Source organism: Lepidochelys kempii, chromosome 18, assembly GCF_965140285.1.
Source record: "Lepidochelys kempii isolate rLepKem1 chromosome 18, rLepKem1.hap1, whole genome shotgun sequence".
Classification (NCBI taxonomy): Eukaryota; Metazoa; Chordata; order Testudines; family Cheloniidae; genus Lepidochelys; species Lepidochelys kempii.
The window spans coordinates 10,158,083-10,178,697 of record NC_136397.1 but is presented as its reverse complement, the minus strand read 5'-3'; the positions used below and the strand labels follow the sequence as shown (position 1 = coordinate 10,178,697).

Genomic DNA, 20,615 nt, shown 5'->3' with positions numbered 1-20,615 from the left:
TCTCTTCATGGCGCCTGATGGGTTCCTTCAATTGACCTCAGCCTGCTTAGGACAACCAGAGCTCTAGAGGCAAAGGGGAGGAAATTCCAACCCCGGAAGATGCATTCTAACACGTCTCGGTGGAGCTGGCTGTACTGTCTTACTGACCTGAAAGGTGTGAGCACCTGAGGCTATTTAACCTTTTAAAAGGGGACTCCCAAAGGGTCAGACATTGCTGTGTCCCTCTGCAGATCTGAATTCATCAATCAGGCTCTCGTGACCTTTATTCTAGTCTACTCTAATCCAGGAAGAGAGTGTGGCCTAGAACCTGGAGCAGAGCAGGAGTCATTCCTACTCCCATCTCTACCAATGAGTCACTATTTGACCTTGGGCAAGTCATAAACATCAGTTTCCTCTTCTGTAAAATGGGGACAATCCCATTTTCCAGAATGCTAAGTGGTTTAAGGTTTGGAAACTGCTCAGGAATGCTGGAATGGAAGATGCTACAGGAATGCGCATTCGAAGACAGTCTGTATTTTTTTCATTCCAGGAAAAAAATCTAGAATTTATAAGCCTCAAACTCTGAAATAAACCCAGTGGGTTTTGAGAAATGTGATTTATCTGAGCACGTAAAGAAAATGGGAAGCAAGTTACAGCATCATCAGACATGCTATTGCCTGCACCTGGTTGACTTTTTAAATTTTCTTTAACGGCGTTTTTCTCTCTTTTAGCCAGAGATTTCCTCCTCTCTCTCTTGCTCTCGGTGATGGAAAACTTTCAGTGTCTCAGAAATGTTTAGTAGCCAAGCTGTTGTGCTCATCCTCCCAATGCAACCCGTATCTCCCCTGTGTTGCCAGGGAACCTGGAGTACACACTGGGACAGCACTAATGATCAAGTGCTGATCACTGAGTTTTTCAGGTCAAATTACCCCTGAGAAGCTGGGTAGCTTCGAAAGAAGCTGTCATGCCCACTGGATTATTTAGCAAGTCTGATAATATGAGTGGTGCTGAGGTCTAATCTTTAGGGAGTGCAGGGGGCATGGAGCTGAACCTAGAGCAAACAAGGGCTGGTGTGGCAGATTTCTGAAGCCTTTATGGAGGGGCCAAAACCTGGTCAAATGACAACTCTGAACACTGGGCATACTGGGATACTGAGGCATCCAGTCTCAAGGCACTGGGCAAGGGGATGGGCTGGACTCAGCTGCAGCCATTATGGAAGGGTCTTTCATTGATAAGGTGTGGGGATGCCAGCTAGGAAAAGTGACAACCCAATTTTAAAGACCATCAACTTCAGACTGTGAAACTCACTACCACAGGAAACTGTGGAACCAAATACTGCAGTAACATTCAGCAAGGATTAGGGGTTCAATTGTACGATTCCGAACAGCATCTGTGGGTCCCTCTAGCTAGGGCAGAAATGACTAGAGATGACAATCCTCGCAGTTCAGAGAATAAATAGATTATTAGTAGGTGTCAGGGAGAATCCATCTCCTCCACAGTGGTAGAGGATGCACAATTTGGTGCATTGTGGGGAGGTTATACCCTCCTCTGGACGATCTGGTACTGCCCAGGGCCACAGAGAGGATACAGGATTAGATGGACCATTGGTCTGTTCCAGATAGGCAGATCCAACGTACCTGCGTATACACGTGTAAATCACTGGAGTGTAATTGATGCGAATAACTTTGAACGGTTTTCTCCATTGACTTCAATAAAGCTAAGCCTGTTTCCACAGCTAAGGATCCAGCCTGCCTGTTGTTTGTATTTATTTTTATGTTTCAATACATATAAGAGAAGCTGGTAAATGGCCACTCTTCCCTTTCAGGGGCTGATTATAGAAATACCTGCATTACAGTATAACAACAGCTGGATGTATAGCTAGTTCCAAACACTATTGTGCGACCCCCTGGACAAGCCCTCTGCAGAGACCTAGCTCAGCTGATTCTAGATGTATTCTGAGAGATAGAACGTATTTTTCAGCACAGTTACTTTCCACACAACCATGAATTCCAGCTCTCTCCTTGTCCCTGACTGAGAAGATCATTTTAAGTCAGCAGCAGTCATGACTGCATGAGACAAAGTCCAACCTAACTTATCTTCATTAGTAGGAGATTTACAGAGACAGTCAAGTGTCTGAAGTCCCCTAGTCTCTAATTAGAGCAGGCTCAGCCCCTCGTGTCCCCTGTGTTGTGGCTGCCAGTTAACTTCAGAGCATCAGCAAGAGTTACTTCTCGTGATCTGAGAGTTTCAGAATAAGTTATTTTCTCGTTATTTTCTGTTTCAAGAGATAGATTCCAGCCAGAAACATGGTTAGCTGTCCAGACCACATGCTTTGTTCCTCATCAGACCTTTCATATGACAGTAGCTGAGTATATTCCTCTCCAGAGAGCGGTCATCTTGGCCATAGGAAAGACAGAGACAATTCTATAGCAGGTGGGGTTTAGCCTAGATGGACTGCCTTCATCTACCCTGGAGCTAGCCAGGGCATCATAACTCACAGTTTGTGTTGGTCTGGTGCTGCTCTGATTACAGATTCCTGGGGTGAAATCCTGGCCCAATTGCAGTAAATGGCAAAACTCCCACTGGCTTCACTAGGGTCAGGATTTCATCCTGAAAATGCTGTCATTGCTTACAGGAGTTAAACTCTCTGCTGCTACTGCCCTTCAAGAAACAGGCATCAGTTCTAAAGAAAGGGCCAGAAGAAGAAAACTGACCAGAGGCAAAAAATAGAGAGGGCTCATAGCATGTGTCAGTGTCCATCCTTTGTAAGATCATACCCACAGGTTCTACTCAATGATTACAGTACTGTGCCCCAGAAGGGCTGCAATCTTACGCATGCTGTAAAATCCATCATCTGCTCCATCCTGGCTGCAAGTTGACTGGGTGCGTCCGAGTCCAACGGAGAAGACTCGGTGCCTTCTGCTTCCTGAGCCTGAGCTCCTCTGGCCACCTTGTTTGGACGCTGGCCCTTGACATGAACAAAGGGAATTCCCAGCATTACCGTTCCCAAGGGACAGACAAACACAATGACAATAAAGTGAATTGGGTGAAATCAGTCACTTCATGGCATCCAGGCCTACCAATGGCGCCCCTCCTTCGCCCTAGGACTGGCTGCTGTACTCCTGTCTGGCCTAGGAACTCCTTCCTCATCAGTAGGCCGCTTCTGTAGCACTCACTCTGTGGTTAAGAGCCTGGAGTCCTCTGAGAGCCCACCACTCCCCTAACTGGCCACAGGCTCCCAAGAGAAGTACATTCGTCACACTCCTGCTCATAGGGTGACCAGATGTCCTGATTTATATGGACAGTCCCAATATTTGGGGCTTTATCTTACATAGGTGCCTATTATCCCCCACCCCCTGTGCCGATTTTTCACGGTTGCCATCTGGTCACCCTACTTGCTCACCAACCAAGCACACCCCCTTTCCTGCTGCAAGGACCCCTTTGTCATAGGCTGTGGGCCTTCAGAACAGCCCAGGCTGAGAGACCCCTTCACCTCCAGGCCCCAAGCTGGCTGTGGTCAGTCAGGACTGTGTGGTGGAGAGGAAAGCCCCTGGCCTCCAAGTTGGGCAGCCATACTCTTGGGCTCCAATGCTGGAGAGCTCAACCATAGCCCAAGGCTAAGAACCTCTTAGTTCTATGGACACATGAAGACCATGGAAACCTACACTGAAGGAGCAGCTGGAGATCCAGAGCCCAGCTGCCCTGAAGCTCACAGAAGAGAATGGATTTGTTGTTGTTACCTACATTGAGAGGCCTGATTTTTTCCCCCTGCCCAAGCTCTGAGGTGCTGTCTGAACCACGTTTCCCCTATGACACCCCCAGGCTGGCCCCTCACACTCCTATGCAATGGGAAATTAGCAGGGAGTGTGGGATGCGTGCCAGCCTCAGCCCAGTAACGACGCTGTGCTGGTGTCCTGTTACCTGCACTGACATATTCGACCACGGTTGGCAGGTAGCCACTGGTGCTCAGGTCCACCGGGACAAAGGCCGTGTACTTGCTGATGACATTGCAGACTTTGCTGGTTTGGACGGCATTTATCTGGTACCGCCTCCCAGTCCCTGTTGGGTGAGAGATGTCAGGTTACGATCCATGAGTATTGTGGGCTCAGACCCTCTCCCAGGACCTAGATCACAAAAGCCACCTATACTCCTTGACCTCCTCACTGGCACTCTCAGCAAAGACACCCAGGACTGAACTGACCGTGGGGACTGGCATATCCCTTTTCCCAGAGCTGTGGTCTCTCTGGGGCAGGATCAAGGCACAGTGGCATGGGGAAGCATGCGGAAATTTCTGTGGCTGCTGCAAGCCGTAGTCCTATTTGGTGGCTGACTAGATAGTGCCATTCTCCAGGGCCAGACACTGCATACTCCAGGGCCGTCATCCAGCACCCGAGCGCTGAAGTCAAGCAAAAAAGATAGTAAGCCCAATATTACAGCCCAGAGAGAAGCACTCCAGGTACTCGGCCAGTTTGGGGCTTCCTCCCAGGTGGGACAGAGCTGAGAACAGGGGAACGGCCTAGGGAAAGAAGGAGAGAGATTGCTTCGGTGCGAGGGGCCGTCCATTAGATTCTCCTACGCTGCTCATTCTCCCTCTTTCCTCTGGTTTAGTGCCTTGGAAACCCATTCTCGCTGTGTGCCCTCAAAGACCCCATCCCAGCTTGTATTCAAGAAGCAAGGCAGGCTGTCTGGAAGTGCTGATTCACCTTTAGGGAGACAGCCAGCTCTGACCGATGTGCTCAGTCAAGCTGCCAGCTCTTCTGTACCTTAATGTTGAGCCATTGGGTCTTAACTCAAGGATCCCAGTGATCTGAGGCACTGGGACCCTTTGGATTGCCCGATGTTTCTTTGCCACCGTAGCACAGATGGGATCACAGTCAGCGCTTGCTGGGGCTGGCACCAGTTGGTACCAGTGCCTTTCAAAAGCCTTTGAATGTTTTCGTATCCATCCGTACCGCACCACTAGAAAGTGATGTGCCACAATGCATTGCCGTAAAACACCCCCCTCTGAGCCCACCAACAAACCAAGCCACCGTGAAACAAACCATCCCCACTTGAGTCAACAGGCCAAGCCTAGAGGTGTCAAGCCTCACATGCTTCCAATTAGCAGCCCAACCCAGCTTCAGCTGTGCTCCTCTTATGGGGTGTGTACCCCACACAAGCGATGAAAAGGTTAATGTGGATCTGAGAGGCTAATACGCTACCTGGATGCAGTGGGGGGGAAGGGATGGCCCAGGCTTAATTAAAAATGAAGCCCAGCTGGGGAAGGAGCTGGGTGGTGACTATAAAGAAGGGAAATTAAGCTTAGAAGGGGGCTGCAGGGAGGAACTCTGCAATCACTCTCTGGGACTAGAGCAGCAATGCTCAGACCATGGCGGTTCAGGAGTCAAATTAGTGATAAGCCCAAAAGAGCCCCAGTCATGTGAGTTCATTGTTTCATTTACTATACGTTCTAGTCAGATTTAAACAGTATGACGGGAAATATTTTGCTTTTTATAGACATGTATATTATTCTCACGGCAAATAAGTTAATAACTTAGTGCAAGTTGATAACTTAATTGGTTAATAACATAGTAAAAGCACCCGGTGTTTTAATATCATGGGCTGCAAAGAGCCGCAGGAGACACGTTAAAGAGCGGTGTGGGGCCTGTGAGCTGCCATCTTGAGTATCACTGGGCGAGACCATGGAGAGGCTGGGAGGGTCAAGGAGGAAGCCCGGGGGAGGAGTTGACACTGGGATCCTCTTGTGATTAGACAAGTCTGGCAGGAGGCCAGGAGAGAGTAGGAGCAAGCTCTGGTGATGAGTCCTGATACCAGGGCAGGATCTGGATGTCTGGGAAGAGAGCCCTGGGAGGCATTTAACTGGGGAGGGGTGGAAGGTTAAGCCCAAGGAGAGCAGAAGTTGGGTTAAGTTGTACTTTTGGTTTGGGATGTCTGGGGGGATTCCAGGGGACAGCTGTGCGAGTCCTGGCCCTGAAAGAAGGGTGAACTTTGGGGGGCAGTGGGAGAGACCAGCTGCAGTCAGTACAAGCCCAGGGAGGCAGCAGCATGGTGTCTGACAGAGCAGCCTTTGACAGCTGATTATAGGGACCCTGGACTGGAACCCAGTGTAATGGGGGGGCCTGGGTTCCCCTGCTCATCACTGGGAAGGTGGTGTGCAGCCCTGGATGACACAGGATAAGGAGTTTTGAGACAAAAATGGATTTAAGGACCACAGGGCCTCCAGTCGAGGCAGAAAATCTTTTGTAAGCACCCTGAAGTTTTATTTGTTGGACTTTCTGATACCCAGCAGGGATGGGACTAAAGTGTGACCTGGTTGGGGGATGGAGTCACGAAAGGAGGCAGAGCTCACGGGACCAGAGTGACCAAGAATAGGGGGTGCTGGACAGAGAGGAGCAACTATGCCATGCCCAGCCACAACCCAGCGCACCCGCAGAGAATCCACTCTGCAGTAGCTGCCCATGCATACCCAGCTCCCATCTAAATAATAGCATCTTCTCCTCCTTTTCTCGTCAGCATGTGTGTCCCTTTCAAGGCTGGCTAGCAATTCTCTCCTTGTTTCTTAATGCATGCCTTTGATTTTACTTCTCCATGACATTTTCATCCCTGGGTTACTTCAAGAAAGGGATGAAGAGCGGAGAGATGCTACCAGCCTACAGTAGAGGACATTGCTAGCTGCAGAGCTCAGCATTGTACGCTGGCTCCTAATCCTGTGTCCCCCCAGCCCTCTCTCCCATCTCACTGTCTCTTATTCTACAGTGCCAAAGGCCGCCTCCTTATTAACTCCTGAGGGTTGAATTCATCTCTGGTGTAAGTCCTTTGAAATCAGTGGAAGTTACCCCAATGATGCCTTTTTGGTTCATATGTCTTTGGGAGAGTGTGTTTTCAGACCAATTCTGTGCCCATGCACGTCCCCAGAGTTCAATGGGTTTGAATCGGAGCAGAATTTGGCTCTCTAACTCCCACCGATGAATAGGCAAAGAAAAAATAACCCTCCCCAGCCACTGAAGCAACACCTGAAAATCAATCCGCAGCCGAACAGGCTCAGACCTGTCGGTTTCCTTTCCCAGCTCAGTTTTCCTTTCCCAGCCCATTCATTTTCATGGCAGAAGCCTTTGCACTTCTGGGCCAGGACTGGAGGCAGAAACAGTGACATTCAAAGAGGGGAACAAACAGTTCTCTGCACTTCTGTCTGTGCCAGAACTGGGAAATAGCAGAAATATCACAAGGGGACTTGTGATCAAGAGATCCCCAGCCCAGGAGGTTTGGCTAATTCACAGACTTGTTCAGAGACATGTCCAAACAGCTCCGCAAGGAGTGATAATCAGGGCTAGATTCCTAGTAGAGCCTAAACTTCTGGATCCTTCTTTGAACGGAACCGTTTGATGTTCCATTCAAAGCCAGGCCCTGAGAATTGGGACTCCATGGCGGAGGGGGCTGAACAGCAGGTGTTGTGTTTTGGTTCTCAAAAGGACTAAAAAGCATTTGATTTGGGCTCACGACTCAACGTGACTAACCCTCTAAAAATATAACTAGCCTCCCTATGTGGGAAGCAGGGGAGTGTGGGAAACGGTGAGAGGGCGAGGAGAAGGAGCGTGCTAACATGCAACAGGGATATTTAATGAGCAATTAGGTGAGCTGGAGAAAAGCGCAGAGGGCATGAGGCCAGCTTTGGGAGACTCTCCTCAGATCGTCACATGGAGCATCAACACGTGGCCACAGTGCATCTTCACCAGGTGACCTTGCGTTAACACGTGATAACACTGAGGGCCACATCCCCAGCTGCCGTAAATTGATGTGGTATAATTGAGGCTACTGCAGCTGCAATGGTTTACACCAGCTCTGGGAATCTGGCCCTCCATTCTCACTGAGGCTGGCTGGCAAGGACGCTGGCATTACCGTGTTCGATTTCACATTCCTTCTCGGCCAGCTGCTCGAAATCCCGGATGATGGACTTTGCCGCCAAGTGGTGGAAGGTCTCGTTCCACAGATCCCCTTCGCCATTCTCACAGCTCTCTCTGTCTTGGAACAGGGGCCGGATGTCAAAGGTGATTTCCCACTGGACAGGCTCATTACTCCTTAACCCCTTCACCACTGCCTTGCAGATGGCCCTGGGGGAGCGCGGGGACCACGTGGTGGAGCTGAGATCAAGCTCTTGGGGATCGCAGTCTGACGAAGTCTCTGTTTCAAAGGCAAAGGAAGGGTGCTGGGCAGATTCTGCAGGCAAGCAACAGGCACATAATGAATTAGCATCACAGTGAAGGGCAAGGCCACCTCCCATCCTCTGCTGTCACTGGTGTGCCAAGGAGCTTCCCAAATGAGGGCTACTTTGACAACATACCAGAGTAGGAGTTAGAACCCAGGATTGACTGTCAGGACACTTTGGGTCAAATTCTGCTCCCAGTTACACCCACTGATGTCAGTGGGTTCCTGTATTTTGTATCTGACAGCAAATGACTCATGGTGTGACGTTGGGTAAGTGACCTAACTGCCTGGTGTCTCAGTTTCCCCCAGTGTTAAATGGGGATTATACCAGTTTCCCGGGTCTTTATGAGTCTTCATTCGTGTTTGTAAAGCACTTTTTGATCCTTGGATGAAAGACACGATAGCAGTGCAAATAGGGTTGCCAGGGTGTCCGGGTTTTGACCAGCATGCCAGGTTGAAAACGGACTCTGGTGGCTACAGTCAGCACCACTGACCGTGCCATTAAAAGTCCGGTTGGCGGTGCAGCAGAGCTAAGGCAGACTAGTCCCTACATGTCCTGGCACCGTGCTAAGCCCCGGAAGCAGCCAGCAAGTCCGGCTCCTAGGCGGGAGGGTTGAGGGGCTCCGCACGCTGCCCCAGCCCCGAGCACCGGCTCTGCACTCCCATTGGCTGGGAACCCCAGCCAGTGGGAGCTGGGGGGGGTGGGGCACTGCCTGCGGGCAAAAGCAGCGCGCAGAGCCTCCTGGCCCCCCCGCCTAGGAGCCGGACTTGCTGCTGGCCACTTCTGTGGTGCAGCGCGGTGCTATGACAGGCAGGGAGCCTGCCTTACTCCTGCTGCGCTACTGACTGGGAGCCACCTGAGGTAAACCCGCACCCTGACCCCGAGCCCCAACACCCTGCCCCAGCACTGAGCCCCCCCCAACCCGGAGCCTCCTCCTGCACCCAAAACCATGCATGCCCGCACCCCCAGCCCAGAGCCCGTACCCCCTCCTGCACCCAAACCCCCTGCCTCAATCTGCAGCCCGCTTCCACACTCCGAATCCCTCGGTCCCACCCCCCAGCCTGAAGCCCCCTCTTGTACCCCAAATCGCTCATCCCTAGCCCCACCCCAGAGCCTGCACCCCCGGCCAGGGCCCTCACCCCCTCCTGCACCCCAAACCCCTGCCCCCACCCAGTAAAAGTGAGGGAGGGTGGGGGAGAGCGAGCCACCAAGGGAGGGGGAATGTAGTGAGAGGTGGGCAGGGACTCAGGGAAGGGGTGGGGAGAGGGTGTTTGGTTTTGTGCTGTTAGAAAGTTGGCCACCCTAAGTGCAAAACAATAAGTAATAATTAACAACATGAAGGAGGGGGATGTCTCTTCTGGAAACTACCTATCCCAGCATGCAATGTTCCATCTTCATACAAGTGACCGGGCGTCTTTGCAGACTGCAAAAGAGGAGAGTGGTTGAAGGTTGCAGTGTACAGCCCCCACGGGGCTGCATCAGGCCAAGTGCAGTCGCAGGCCTGGCCGTTCATGGGGGAGCATTAGCCGCTTTGCAATGCATGCTGGGATACTTGGAGATGCAGAAAGGGGCCAGAACATTGCCAAGGGTGAGTGACGCTCGTCGGGTGCTTTAAAATAAACTGCTGTTCCTGGAGAACAAATGTAAAAGGTGTCACCAACCTTTAATGGGAACAGTGACACACCTTTCATCCACCTCCCTGGTGTCAGAATTGCCAATTCTGGTTGGACATATTCCTGGAGTTTTCATCGCACAATATGATCTTTAATTAAAGATTACTCCCATTCCTGGAGCCTCCCCAGGACAATCCTGGAGGGCTGGCAACCTGGAGATCACTGCCAACAAACACACCGCCCTGGGTGTCTACGACACCCCTAATAGAATGGCCACGCCACGGACGGCCTCCCACGCTGTCATCCCCTTTCTCGGGCCATCTCTCTGGAACCCACACAATGCTGGGCTCCCAAGAACAGGGTTACAACGGAAATGGTGGGCTGGCTGGGGTACATTGGCATGGCTCCATCAACGGTCAGTGGAATTATTACAGCTGCGGATCTGGTCCAGTGAGTGAAACAAAGTTTGGTTTACCCCACACATGCTGTGAAAGGGGTAATATGGGCTTGAGAAGCCAGTTAACCAGGCTGTGGGCACCAGGAGGCGGCGCCAGGCCTGATTAGGGATAAAGCCCAGCTGGAGGGGAGCTGGGGTTGTTTTTGCTGGGATTTTGTTTTCCCTCATAAAGCGCTGGGGCCTGGGAATGCCCAGCGGGAGAGAGGAGACCCTCTCTCTGGGAAGCAGCCTGAGGAAACAGAGCGGAGCAGCTACTCCAGGGGTGAGCTGGAAGCCTGCTTGGAGACCAGGGCCTTAAGTAACTGGAACCTGCCTAAAGCCCTGAGTTTGTCAGCCCAGACAGTGGGGTTGTTGAATGCCCAGGAGCCTGGACAAGGCATAGGGGCAAACGGTAGAGGATGAGACGTACTTGTGAAGAGGAGAAGGCCAGCTGAGCCCAGCCGGGCTGAAGGTTTGTTTTGTTTACATTTCTGCTGGACTTTAGTCAAGGATACTGTGGTCCCAAAAGGGGCTAGACTCTGTAAAATGGTCTGGCTGAAGGGCTAGGACCCTCTTCTGGCTGGAGTAGGCCAAAAGAAAGGGAGGGGGAACTGAGGCAAGAAGTGGTGCAATTCCATATTCAGCCAGGCGGGGGCGTGTTGGGGCAGCAGTTTTGCCCCTGGCCTCTTTAAGATTTGACCAACGTTTCCTAATTTACCAATACAGGCCGCAAGGTGCTCTGGTGGGAGGTGCACAGACAGACTGGTTAGAGTGCTCTTCATAGCAACCTGCTGGATGTCACTTACCCTGATCCCCAGGGCTCCGGCTGCCCGAGGAGGATCTCAGGACAGAGCTGGTCTCCGGCTGACCCAGGCACCTGCCTGGAGCCATGTGTTGGAGGCCATCCCGTGGCTGGGGAGCGTCCACGTCCTGACAAAACAGCAAAGAGGGCCTCCTGGCGCCGGTGCCTCGTATCCGTGTGGTGGCGACATAGGGGCTGGCGGTGAAAGGCTGTGAACAGGGAAAGGTCAGAGTGGGAGAGATGGGCATGGACAATGCATGGGAGTCTTGTTAGGAAAGACACGAGCACAACAACTGTTAGAGGGGTGTGTATGGCAACAGACCGCTGGAAAGAAGAGGTTTGTGTAGGAAATGGATGGATCGATAGGAAGGCGAGATCCCACCACCCACCCACCTGTGTTTGACCCATTCCCTTCCTGACCCAGCTATCTTATTGGCTTGTCAGACATGCAAAACCCTGACATGGGAAACGGCATCTGTTTACTGAACACAAGTGTTTCACCACCACCCCGCAAAGTTTCCCTGACAACCGACTGGGATTTATTTCTCAGTGCATGCCCCAGATGCATTCCCTTTGAGGCTGGAATGAGTCATCGAGGGAGTGCCTTCCCCTGACCAGTGGAAGGATCAATGTGAATTTCCACAGTCCGGCTCTTTTAATGACTTCACATGGAAATTAAGAGAAGGACAAAATAGGCAGGCTGGGGCTCAGCGACTTAGTTACGAAGGGAAAACTGAGCAGTGTGTTCCTCCTCCTTAAAATAGTCCCTTGGGGGTGGGCAGAAAGGGAGCGAAACAGATCCCTGTGTCAGCGCTTCAGTGTAGACTCTACCTACGCAGACGGGAGGGCTTCTCCTCCCAGGGTAGATGCTCCACGAGAGGCAGTAGCTAGGTTGGCAGAAGAATTCTTCCATTGACCTAGCGCTGTCTATGCTGGGGGGCTAGGTCGGCTTAACTATGCCCCTCCCGGGGGAGGGGGATTTTTCACGCCTCTGAGCAACATAGGTAAGCTGCTTTAATTTTCTAGTACAGACTAGGCCTTAGACAGCAGCATTCATACCTTTGTCCAGCATCTCTAAGGCTGGTCTCTGTATGGACACTATGTCCCTGGGAGCAGGAGAGACACAGAAATCCTAGTGTTGCAGAAAGACGCCCTGAAGGCCAATATCCTCTGATTACTCACAGACCAAGCTCAGGCAGTGGCAAGCTTTGCCCTGGCCTCTGGTGCAAATACCTCTGTCCTGACCTGGCAGGGCCCTCTCTAGGGGTTGGGTGGGGCATTCAGTTTCCATAACCCATTCAACCCTTGGCCTCTCTTCTAAAACTGCCCGCAAGAATGGAGGGGAGTGAGGGCAGAGCAGTTTGGAGGGTGGATTTTGGATGACGGACCTGTCTCCTGTGGATTGGATGCAGATCACCAAACTCAGTTCCAGCTTCCCACCGCTCCTCGATTGTCCAGAGCCCGCTCTGTCTGGGTCGGAGGGAATTCCCTTTCCCCCGCACTGGGCCTCTTGAGTCCCTGCCCACTACTTGCTTCTTTCCCATAAACATCCCTCTAGTACTGCCCCAGCCCTCGGAGGAGGGCTCACTGACTTGTCTAAGCCATGCCAGCCCCATGTAGGGAGACCTGCGATGAAGGGACACTCCCTCCCCCTTGTTCTCAGCTGAGTTTGGCGTCTCTTGATCCCTGAAAATGCCCCTAAGGAGGTAGAGCCTAAGCAAGGAGGCATCTGAGGTGAGCTCAGTGGAAAGTCTCTCTGTGGAAGCTACTGCCGGCACATTTCCGCATCCCCAGCCCCATGTTTCCGCTCGCGCTTTCCCCGCCTGAGCCTTTCTCCTTGGAGATCAGGGAAGCGTCTGGGAGTTTAAACCATCCATCTTGGCGCGCTGACCTTTCCTTTCCAGTTGCGGTGTGGGTATGGGCGGGAGGGGTGAAGAGCTCTACGTCCACGTCTCTGAAAATGTCAAGCTCCCCCCCAACCCATGTCCAATCTGCAGCCCTAGGCGGCTCTCACAATGTGAGAGATGCCGTAAAATAGGCAGCAATGTAAAACCAAGCAGAACACACACGTCTAACCCCCGGCTGTGTTCTGACGAGGGCCAGTTTCTCCTTGTCGTCTTCTAAACTCCATCATCCCCCACAATGCACAGAGACTGCGGCCTGGCCGACCCTAACGGTGCAGACACCGAATGGGGGAAGGACACAAATACCTCTCCAGCCCTACAGCACAGAAGGAATGAAGCATCCACCCTGGCATGTCTGTAATGAACCATCCCTTAGAAACGCCTGGACTTTGTGATGTTCAACAGACCAGCACCCAACATCTCCCCCTACCCCTGCGGGACTAATTCCTCTCCCCTGTGTTCTACTCATCTCTTCCCTCCACTCTCTTATTGTCTCTCTTTCACAGCCCTTCATCACCCCATTTTTCCTTCCCCATTCCCTTCCCTGCCAATCTCTGTAACCTTGTGGCAGATAAGAAGCCTATCCAAGACCTCAGATACCCTGTTCAGGGTTGTCATGGGAACGGGGATGCAGCAGCAGCTGTTCGTGTTCTGGTCTGCCCAGGCTTGCTGCAGACACTGATCTCGAAGGAGACCGTCTCAGTCATGTCAAACAGCAGAGTGAGCCATTCCAGCCCTTTGCCTGAAAATCGCCATGCTGATAACAGGGTCAAAGGGGACTGAATGCCTCTGATTCACAGCAAACCACGGAAATCACCCTTTCAGCTAACCTCACCTTTTCATTTCAGTTTATAAGGACCTCAGAAGGGAAGCGAGCAGCCTTCTTGTGGGCTGAATTTTGGACCCTTCCCACTCAGCATTCCCAGCATATTCCTGGCCTTCTCTTGTAAAAAGGCACTATCCCTGGAGCATGGGTGGCCGTAGGGGCCCACAAGCACTAGGAAGCTGTTTCAGCTGGCACAAGTTAGAGCAGCTTGGAGGCTGCTCTAGCTTGCACCAGGGGCTGAATTATCTTCCAGCTGTCTCTGGGATGGTGGGGGAGCAAAAATTTGACAAAGCCACCTCTATCCCCTGCCTCAGGTGCAGTGGGTGGAGATCAGGCACACCTGAATCTCTCTGGCCCAATGAAGTACCACCAGGGAATGAATTGGACCCACGGTCCTTAAGGTGTGGGAGTGGTCAGAATTATTGGGACATTGATGCAAACTCATTCTGGGGATAATGTTGCCCGTTGTATCTATGTGAAAAGAAAGAGCTGTGAATTAAAGCAAAATCTCTCTGGAAACTTGCTTGGAGCAGACTTTCCTCTCCAGCTCCTTTTGTACCCTATCTTTCATTTCCTTGGACCCGGTGTTGTATTAACAGGGGGTTTGCATCAAGATTAACTTTGTGTTCTGCTGTGAGGCACGCAGGCACTGCTGCAGATCTGAAGGGTTTAGATCATTTGGCCAAACTCCAGTGAAATATGAACCCAAGAAGAATTCAAAGGTATAACTAGGATCAAGCAAAGTTCAGGCCCCTCTGATGAAGGAGACAGTAGAGATGCTGACACAACACGTGAGCCCAGGCTATGAAAAGAAGTGGTGGACCCATCGTGTGCCCCCGCTGGAAATCTGGACAGGCTTTTTCTACCTGCTGGCCTTTATTTCTGGCGGAAAAGTTTTCTCCTTGGCACCACGTTGCAGCACAAAATGCGCATACGTGCACAAGTGCGCCCCAGGTCTGAGCCCCTCGAACCTGGGAGCTTTGCCTGCCACCGCAAGGCTGCCCCTGCACCTGACTTTGTGGGCATAGTCACCTGAGCGTGTTTTTAAGGGGGGCAGGAGAGCACTGTGTGACTATAGTGGTTGGTTTGGAGACAGGGCCTTGGGAGAGGAGGCATTGGACATGGCGCACTGAAGAGCATCCTACACCCCAGAGGTTGCACTGGGGCCTGGGAGCAATGCTGGAAGCCCCAGCTCTGGGGTGATGTGTCATAAATATAAAGGGAAGGGTAACCACTTTTCTGTATACAGTGCTATAAAATCCCTCCCGGCCAGAGGCAAAATCCTTTCACCTGTAAAGGGTTAAGAAGCTAAGGTAACCTCGCTGGCACCTGACCCAAAATGACCAATGAGGGGACAAGATAATTTCAAATCTGGAGAGGGGGAAACAAGGGTTCCGTCTGTCTGTGTGATGCTTTTGCAGGGAACAGATCAGAAATGCAAGCCTTCTAACTCCTGTTAAATTAGTAAGTAATCTAGCTAGAAAATGTGTTAGATTTTCTTTTGTTTAACGGCTGGTAAAATAAGCTGTGCTGGAGGGAATGTATATTCCTGTTTTTGTGTCTTTTTGTAACTTAAGGTTTTGCCTGGAGGGATTCTCTATGTTTAGAATCTGATTACCCTGTAAGGTATTTACCATCCTGATTTTACAGAGGTGATTCTTTTACCTTTTCTTTAACTAAAATTTTTCTTTTAAGAACCTGATTGATTTTTCATTGTTCTTAAGATCCAAGGGTTTGGGTCTGTGTTCACCTGTACCAATTGGTGAGGATTATTATCAAGCCTTCCCCAGGAAAGGGGGTGTAGAGCTTGGGGAAATATTTTGGGGGAAGACGTCTCCAAGTTGTCTCTTTCCCTGTTCTTTGTTTAAAATGCTTGGTGGTGGCTGCATACTGTTCAAGGACAAGGCAAAGTTTGTACCTTGGGGAAGTTTTTAATCTGCTCTGCTCCTTCCACTCACCATGCACCCAGCACGCTGAGATCATTCAAAAATCGGGCCACTGGTTCCCAGCCGATCTGAGTGCATTTGAAAACCTGGCCACAGTACAGGGACGCTAGTGTCCAGGGGAACTGCGGTGGCCCTGAGACTGCTCTGCTAGGTCCAGGGGGGAGAAGGGTAGGAAAGGCTCTTACCCTGCAGCTTCTGTGCTGGAGACACTGGGGATGGGGAGTCCCATTATAACTCCTGGATCTCCAGGCTCCAGTGCAAGAAAATAGCACGTCAGGCAGGAACTGCGCCATGTAACAGGACCTGCGGGCAGTGACGCTGCCATGTGCTCCTGAAAGAGCCTCTCCGAGCTAGAAAGCGAGGCCCACGCTGTGCTGGCATAAGGGGCAGCAGTGCGAGGATACCCTGGTGAGGCCCCTGCTGGTATATCCCACCGTCGAGGCCCAGCACCGGCCCTTACCTGGAAATCCGCTAACCATGGCTGTGGCTCCGGGCTGAGCTGGCACAGATCCTGTATGTGGGCTTTGCGAAGGGGATTCTTCCCCAGGGCTGCGCTCGGATCGCTGGCTGTGGGGACCCTCTTGAAAGGCTCGTGGCTGGCAATCTGATTGGTGCTGTACACCCTTCGCCTGGAGGAGGATTTAGGGTCCAGCCCTGTTCGAAGGAAGAGCTGATCAGCAGCGGGACCAGCCAATGCCAGTGAGGTCTTTAACATCACTTGTCTCAGGCAGCAGAGAATGGGAGGCCCCTTCCTCTAGAGGGCAGAGAGCCCCACTCAATCACTCTTACCGACTCCACAGAGAATCGCCCTGACTCTGCTGAGAAGATGGACCTTGGATGGGAGAGAGATAAACCGGGCAGGGGGAAGGACAATGAGAGACTTGTGCTTGAGAGCCCCCAGGGAAAAGAACCCTCCACACTGCTCATACGCAGGGGTGGCCCAGGCATGAAGGGGCCAAGCTTTGGAATACAGTACATGGACTTACGTTCATAGAGTAGCTTTCGTCCTGAAGGATCCCTATTCGAATCAGGGATCCCTGCACCCAGGACTGACATGCAGCCCTTCCTGGGATGGAACACAGCTGTGACACTGTTGGAATTTGACTGGGCCAACAGGATTAATACCCTTAGCCTTGAGAAAAGTGCCAGGGACTCGTTAATGTCCAAGAGGCCAGGACCTGGGTTTTACATCTGCCCCAGACTCCTCTCTCCTCACTGTTGAGTGTGACTTTGATACTTGGTGAGTGCTGGGACTGTTTTGCAAGTCTGAGGAATGTCTAGCCAAAGACTTGAACACCTCTGTCCTCTCCCATGCTTGGCAGGTAGGTAAACATCATTCGCCCCATTCTGCTGATGGGGAACGTGAGGCAGGGAAAGGCAAAGTGACTTGCACAAAGTCTCCAGCAAAGTCAGTGGCAGATCCAGGAAAAGAGAACCAAAGAGTCCTGATTCCCAGTCCCCTAGTCTAACCCCTCTCCCTCCTTTTGTGGAAGAAAGAGGGCCTGGCAGGTCTCCAGAGGAATACACTATTCAGGCTGCTGAGTAGTGGGATGGGATTCAATAAGATCCTACATCTGGGATTGGAATTTGGCCTCATCCAAACCTTGCAGAGGGTCACCAAGAGCCCGGGAAGCCTTTTAGTGCAGATGGTTTTGACTACGAGAGGGAGCGTAAACTTTGCAATAATAATCCCAGGGCCAAAGCCCAGGATGTGCTGCAAATCTCGGGGGATGCCTATTCTCAGTGGGTTCCCAGTTCGATTCCCAGACATCTTTGAATAAAGCAGCCAAGCCAAGTGGAGTCTCTGAGCTTTGTGTGATTTGTTGCCACTTCTCCAGAGACCCCTGTCACTTCACAGAGATACAGCTGAAGGGATGTTATCTGAAAGCAACAAACCAGTGGCTAAAGGCAATGATCAGGAAGAGGAGTGGGTGATGCTACTGGGTTTACAACAAGGAGAAACTGACCAGTATCTGGGTCAGATTCTCTCCTCGGTTCTTCGCCAACCACCAAGAGATCAGGGGTCTGCTCTGAAGGGAGCCCCCCTGTAGAGTCCTTGGGATAGCTCCAGCTGTCCAAGCTAGCTCCCTCTTCCTGGGAGTGAAAGAAAACGGAACTGCCTGACTCCTGGGAATGCATCATGCTGTAACGCCGTCTCTTGTCCTGGGAAAGAAAGGGAAAGAGAGGAATTGGGCTGAAATGCTGCATCCGCTCTGGCCTGCTGGATCTGGAAAGGGCTCAGGATGTGCATGGAATTGGCAGTCTTAGCAATTCATACATCCCCACCCCTCTTGATGAAGTGCCGGGATACCCCATGTCTAGTGCCCCTTCTCCCTATATCCCATTGACCCAGACCCCTTCTCCCTTCCCCCGCTGTCCCTGATCATAGAACTGGAAGGGACCTCGAGAGGTCATCTAGTCCAGTCCCCTGCACTCAAGGCAGGACTAATTATCTAGACCATCCCTGGCAGGTGTCTGTTCAAGCTGCTCTTAAAAATCCCCAATGATGGAGATTCCACCACCTCCCTAGGTGATTTACTCCAGTGCTTAACCACCCTGACAGTTAGGACGCTTTTCCTAATGTCCAACCTAAACTGCCCGTGCTGCAATTTAAGCCCATTGCGTCTTGTCCTAGCCTCCGAGGTTAAGAAGAACAATTCTTCTCCCTCTTCCTTGTAGCAACCTTTTATGTACTTGAAAACTGTTACCATGTCCCCTCTCAGTCTTCTCTTCTCCAGACTAAACAAACCCAATTTTTTCAATCTTCTCTCACAGGTCATGTTTTCTAGACCTTTAATCATTTTTGTTGCACTTCTCTGGACTTTCTCCAATTTGTCCACATCCTTCCTGAAATGTGGCGCCCAGAACTGGACACAATACTCCAATTGAAGCCTAATCAGCGTGGAGTAGAGTGGAAGAATTACTTCTCGTGTCTTGCTTGCAACACTCCTGCCTCACTCCTTCACATCCTTATGCCTCAGGCAATTACAGCTGGTGCTTTTCAAGACTGTTGGCTTGTGTTATGTTTGGGAAGGAGAGGAAGAGAACAAAGCACAGTGGGATCAAACAACCACCCCACCTTCCTCCTGCACCTCAGTGGTGCACAGTTGACCCGTGAATGGAAGTGGGGCGAGCCACTCAGCAAGACACCCTGTCTGGTGGCAGAGTTTTCTGTGCATGTGACGAGCATAATATCCAAAGAACGATTCACATTACGGCCATCGTGGCCTTGGTAGAGCAGCCCTGCAACAGTATGTGGCTACCAAGCTAGGAACTCCTGCTGATCGAACTCTCCGCCATGGTTCCCTCTTCCCCATACAGCCACGTTCACTTCATGACTCATATCTGAGAGATAAGTCTCCATGCCAGGGAGGAGTGAGAAAGTGTGTAACTGGCTCCCCCACCACACCCGCATACACGCATGCAATGCACACCCCCACACTTCATGCACACTCACACATACACATGGATTCACACACACCGTGCCCGTGCACACCCAACACATATGAATACACAAACATACACAGGCATATGCATACCCACCCAGGGTGCACGCACACTGCCCATGGGGCTGGGAAATATGGCAGAGGTTACTTACAGCTCTGGGGTTGGAGATGTACAGGGACGTGTCACAGACAATGCTGTACCCAACCAGCCGATCACCAGGGAAGAGGCAGCTGGCACTGACTGGGGAGATCAAGACCTCAGTGGTTTCAGGAAAGACCCACTCCACGGTTACATCGCTCAGGACAGGTGCCATAGCTTTCTTCAGAGACTTGATCATCTGGCAGGACAGAGCACAAACCCACGTGGTCTGTCAAACGGCAGAGGGGAGGGTGTTGTGAATGAGTGTGCGGGCATGTGTTGTGAGCATGGGCATGCATAGATGCCAGAGTGTGTTGGCATGCACCTGTGGGTGAGTATGTGAGTGTGTGAACACGCCGGGGTGTCTCAGTGTGTTGCACAGTGAAGATAAACAGACCTGCCCACCTGGATTTCAGTCGTCGATTGTCCTCTCCAGAACCCATCACAATGTGATGTCTTGAGTCTAGCTGACAGAACAGGCTGAGCTCACAGGGAGAGGCCGATGGCCCACCTGCTCTTGTCTCCTGCCTGCATCTTACACATGATGCTTCAGGGGAAAGTGGAAAAAATCCACCCTATACACATCTGGCCGATCGGGCAAATTGATCTGCCCCATGGGAGTGAGAGACACCAGCATAGAGCGAGACGGCCCTGTGATCCCTGGGAACTCACCTGCTACATGCCACCTGTCTCCAGTATTCCAACCCCCTCAACGGAGCATGCAGGTGGTTTATGCCATCTGATCCTTCAGCTGCCAGACACCAGTCTGGTCCAAGAAAGCAACATAGAGCATCCCTGAGGCTGCTCCAAATCGTGCCATCTACCACCAGCCCTCTGCACTCCAGCCAGTTTCCTTTTTGCCCTGCCAAGCCCCCTACATCAGGGGCAACGAAACCAACCATGAGTGCGTTTCAGAAAATCCTCAGTATGAATTTCAGCAGATGCCTTTGCTGCAGGATAACACTCTGGTACCTTGGATGGCAGGCAGGTCCCTGCTCTGCATAGGCATTAATCACACACACACAGTGTGGAGAGTGCTCTAACTCTGCGCCATCCCTTACCAATCTCCCCAGCCACGAGACACGCTTGCCTTTCTGTAGAGAATTCCCTGGGCCTTTCCAAACAAGCCTCCCGGGCAGACGCCGAGAGATCTCTGTGCTCTGAATCAACGTGACTCCGCGTCTTCGCAAGGACAGCGAGCCCTTCTCACAAGCACACAAAGAGGCTACTGGTAGCTCAGCACTGGGCCAGCTGGGGTCAATTGGCAACACTCTATGTAAATCAACGTAGCCCCACTGACCTTTATGGAGTTATGCCAGTT

General features: G+C 51.7%; 1 protein-coding gene across 2 annotated transcripts in view; it reads right to left on the bottom strand.

Moving 5' to 3' along the window:
* Nucleotides 1-20,615, bottom strand: part of VWA5B1 (von Willebrand factor A domain containing 5B1) — a 77,707-nt gene that overhangs the window by 10,933 nt on the left and 46,159 nt on the right. For both annotated transcript variants that reach the window (XM_073316624.2, XM_078849314.1), the window contains exons 12-18: nt 19,308-19,493; nt 17,677-17,872; nt 16,170-16,363; nt 11,038-11,242; nt 7,876-8,193; nt 3,901-4,038; nt 2,813-2,947 (exon numbers count right to left, since the gene is read on the bottom strand). In XM_073316624.2, the coding sequence (XP_073172725.2) occupies nt 2,813-2,947; nt 3,901-4,038; nt 7,876-8,193; nt 11,038-11,242; nt 16,170-16,363; nt 17,677-17,872; nt 19,308-19,493 (1,372 nt within the window). The remainder of the gene's footprint in view (nt 1-2,812; nt 2,948-3,900; nt 4,039-7,875; nt 8,194-11,037; nt 11,243-16,169; nt 16,364-17,676; nt 17,873-19,307; nt 19,494-20,615) is intronic.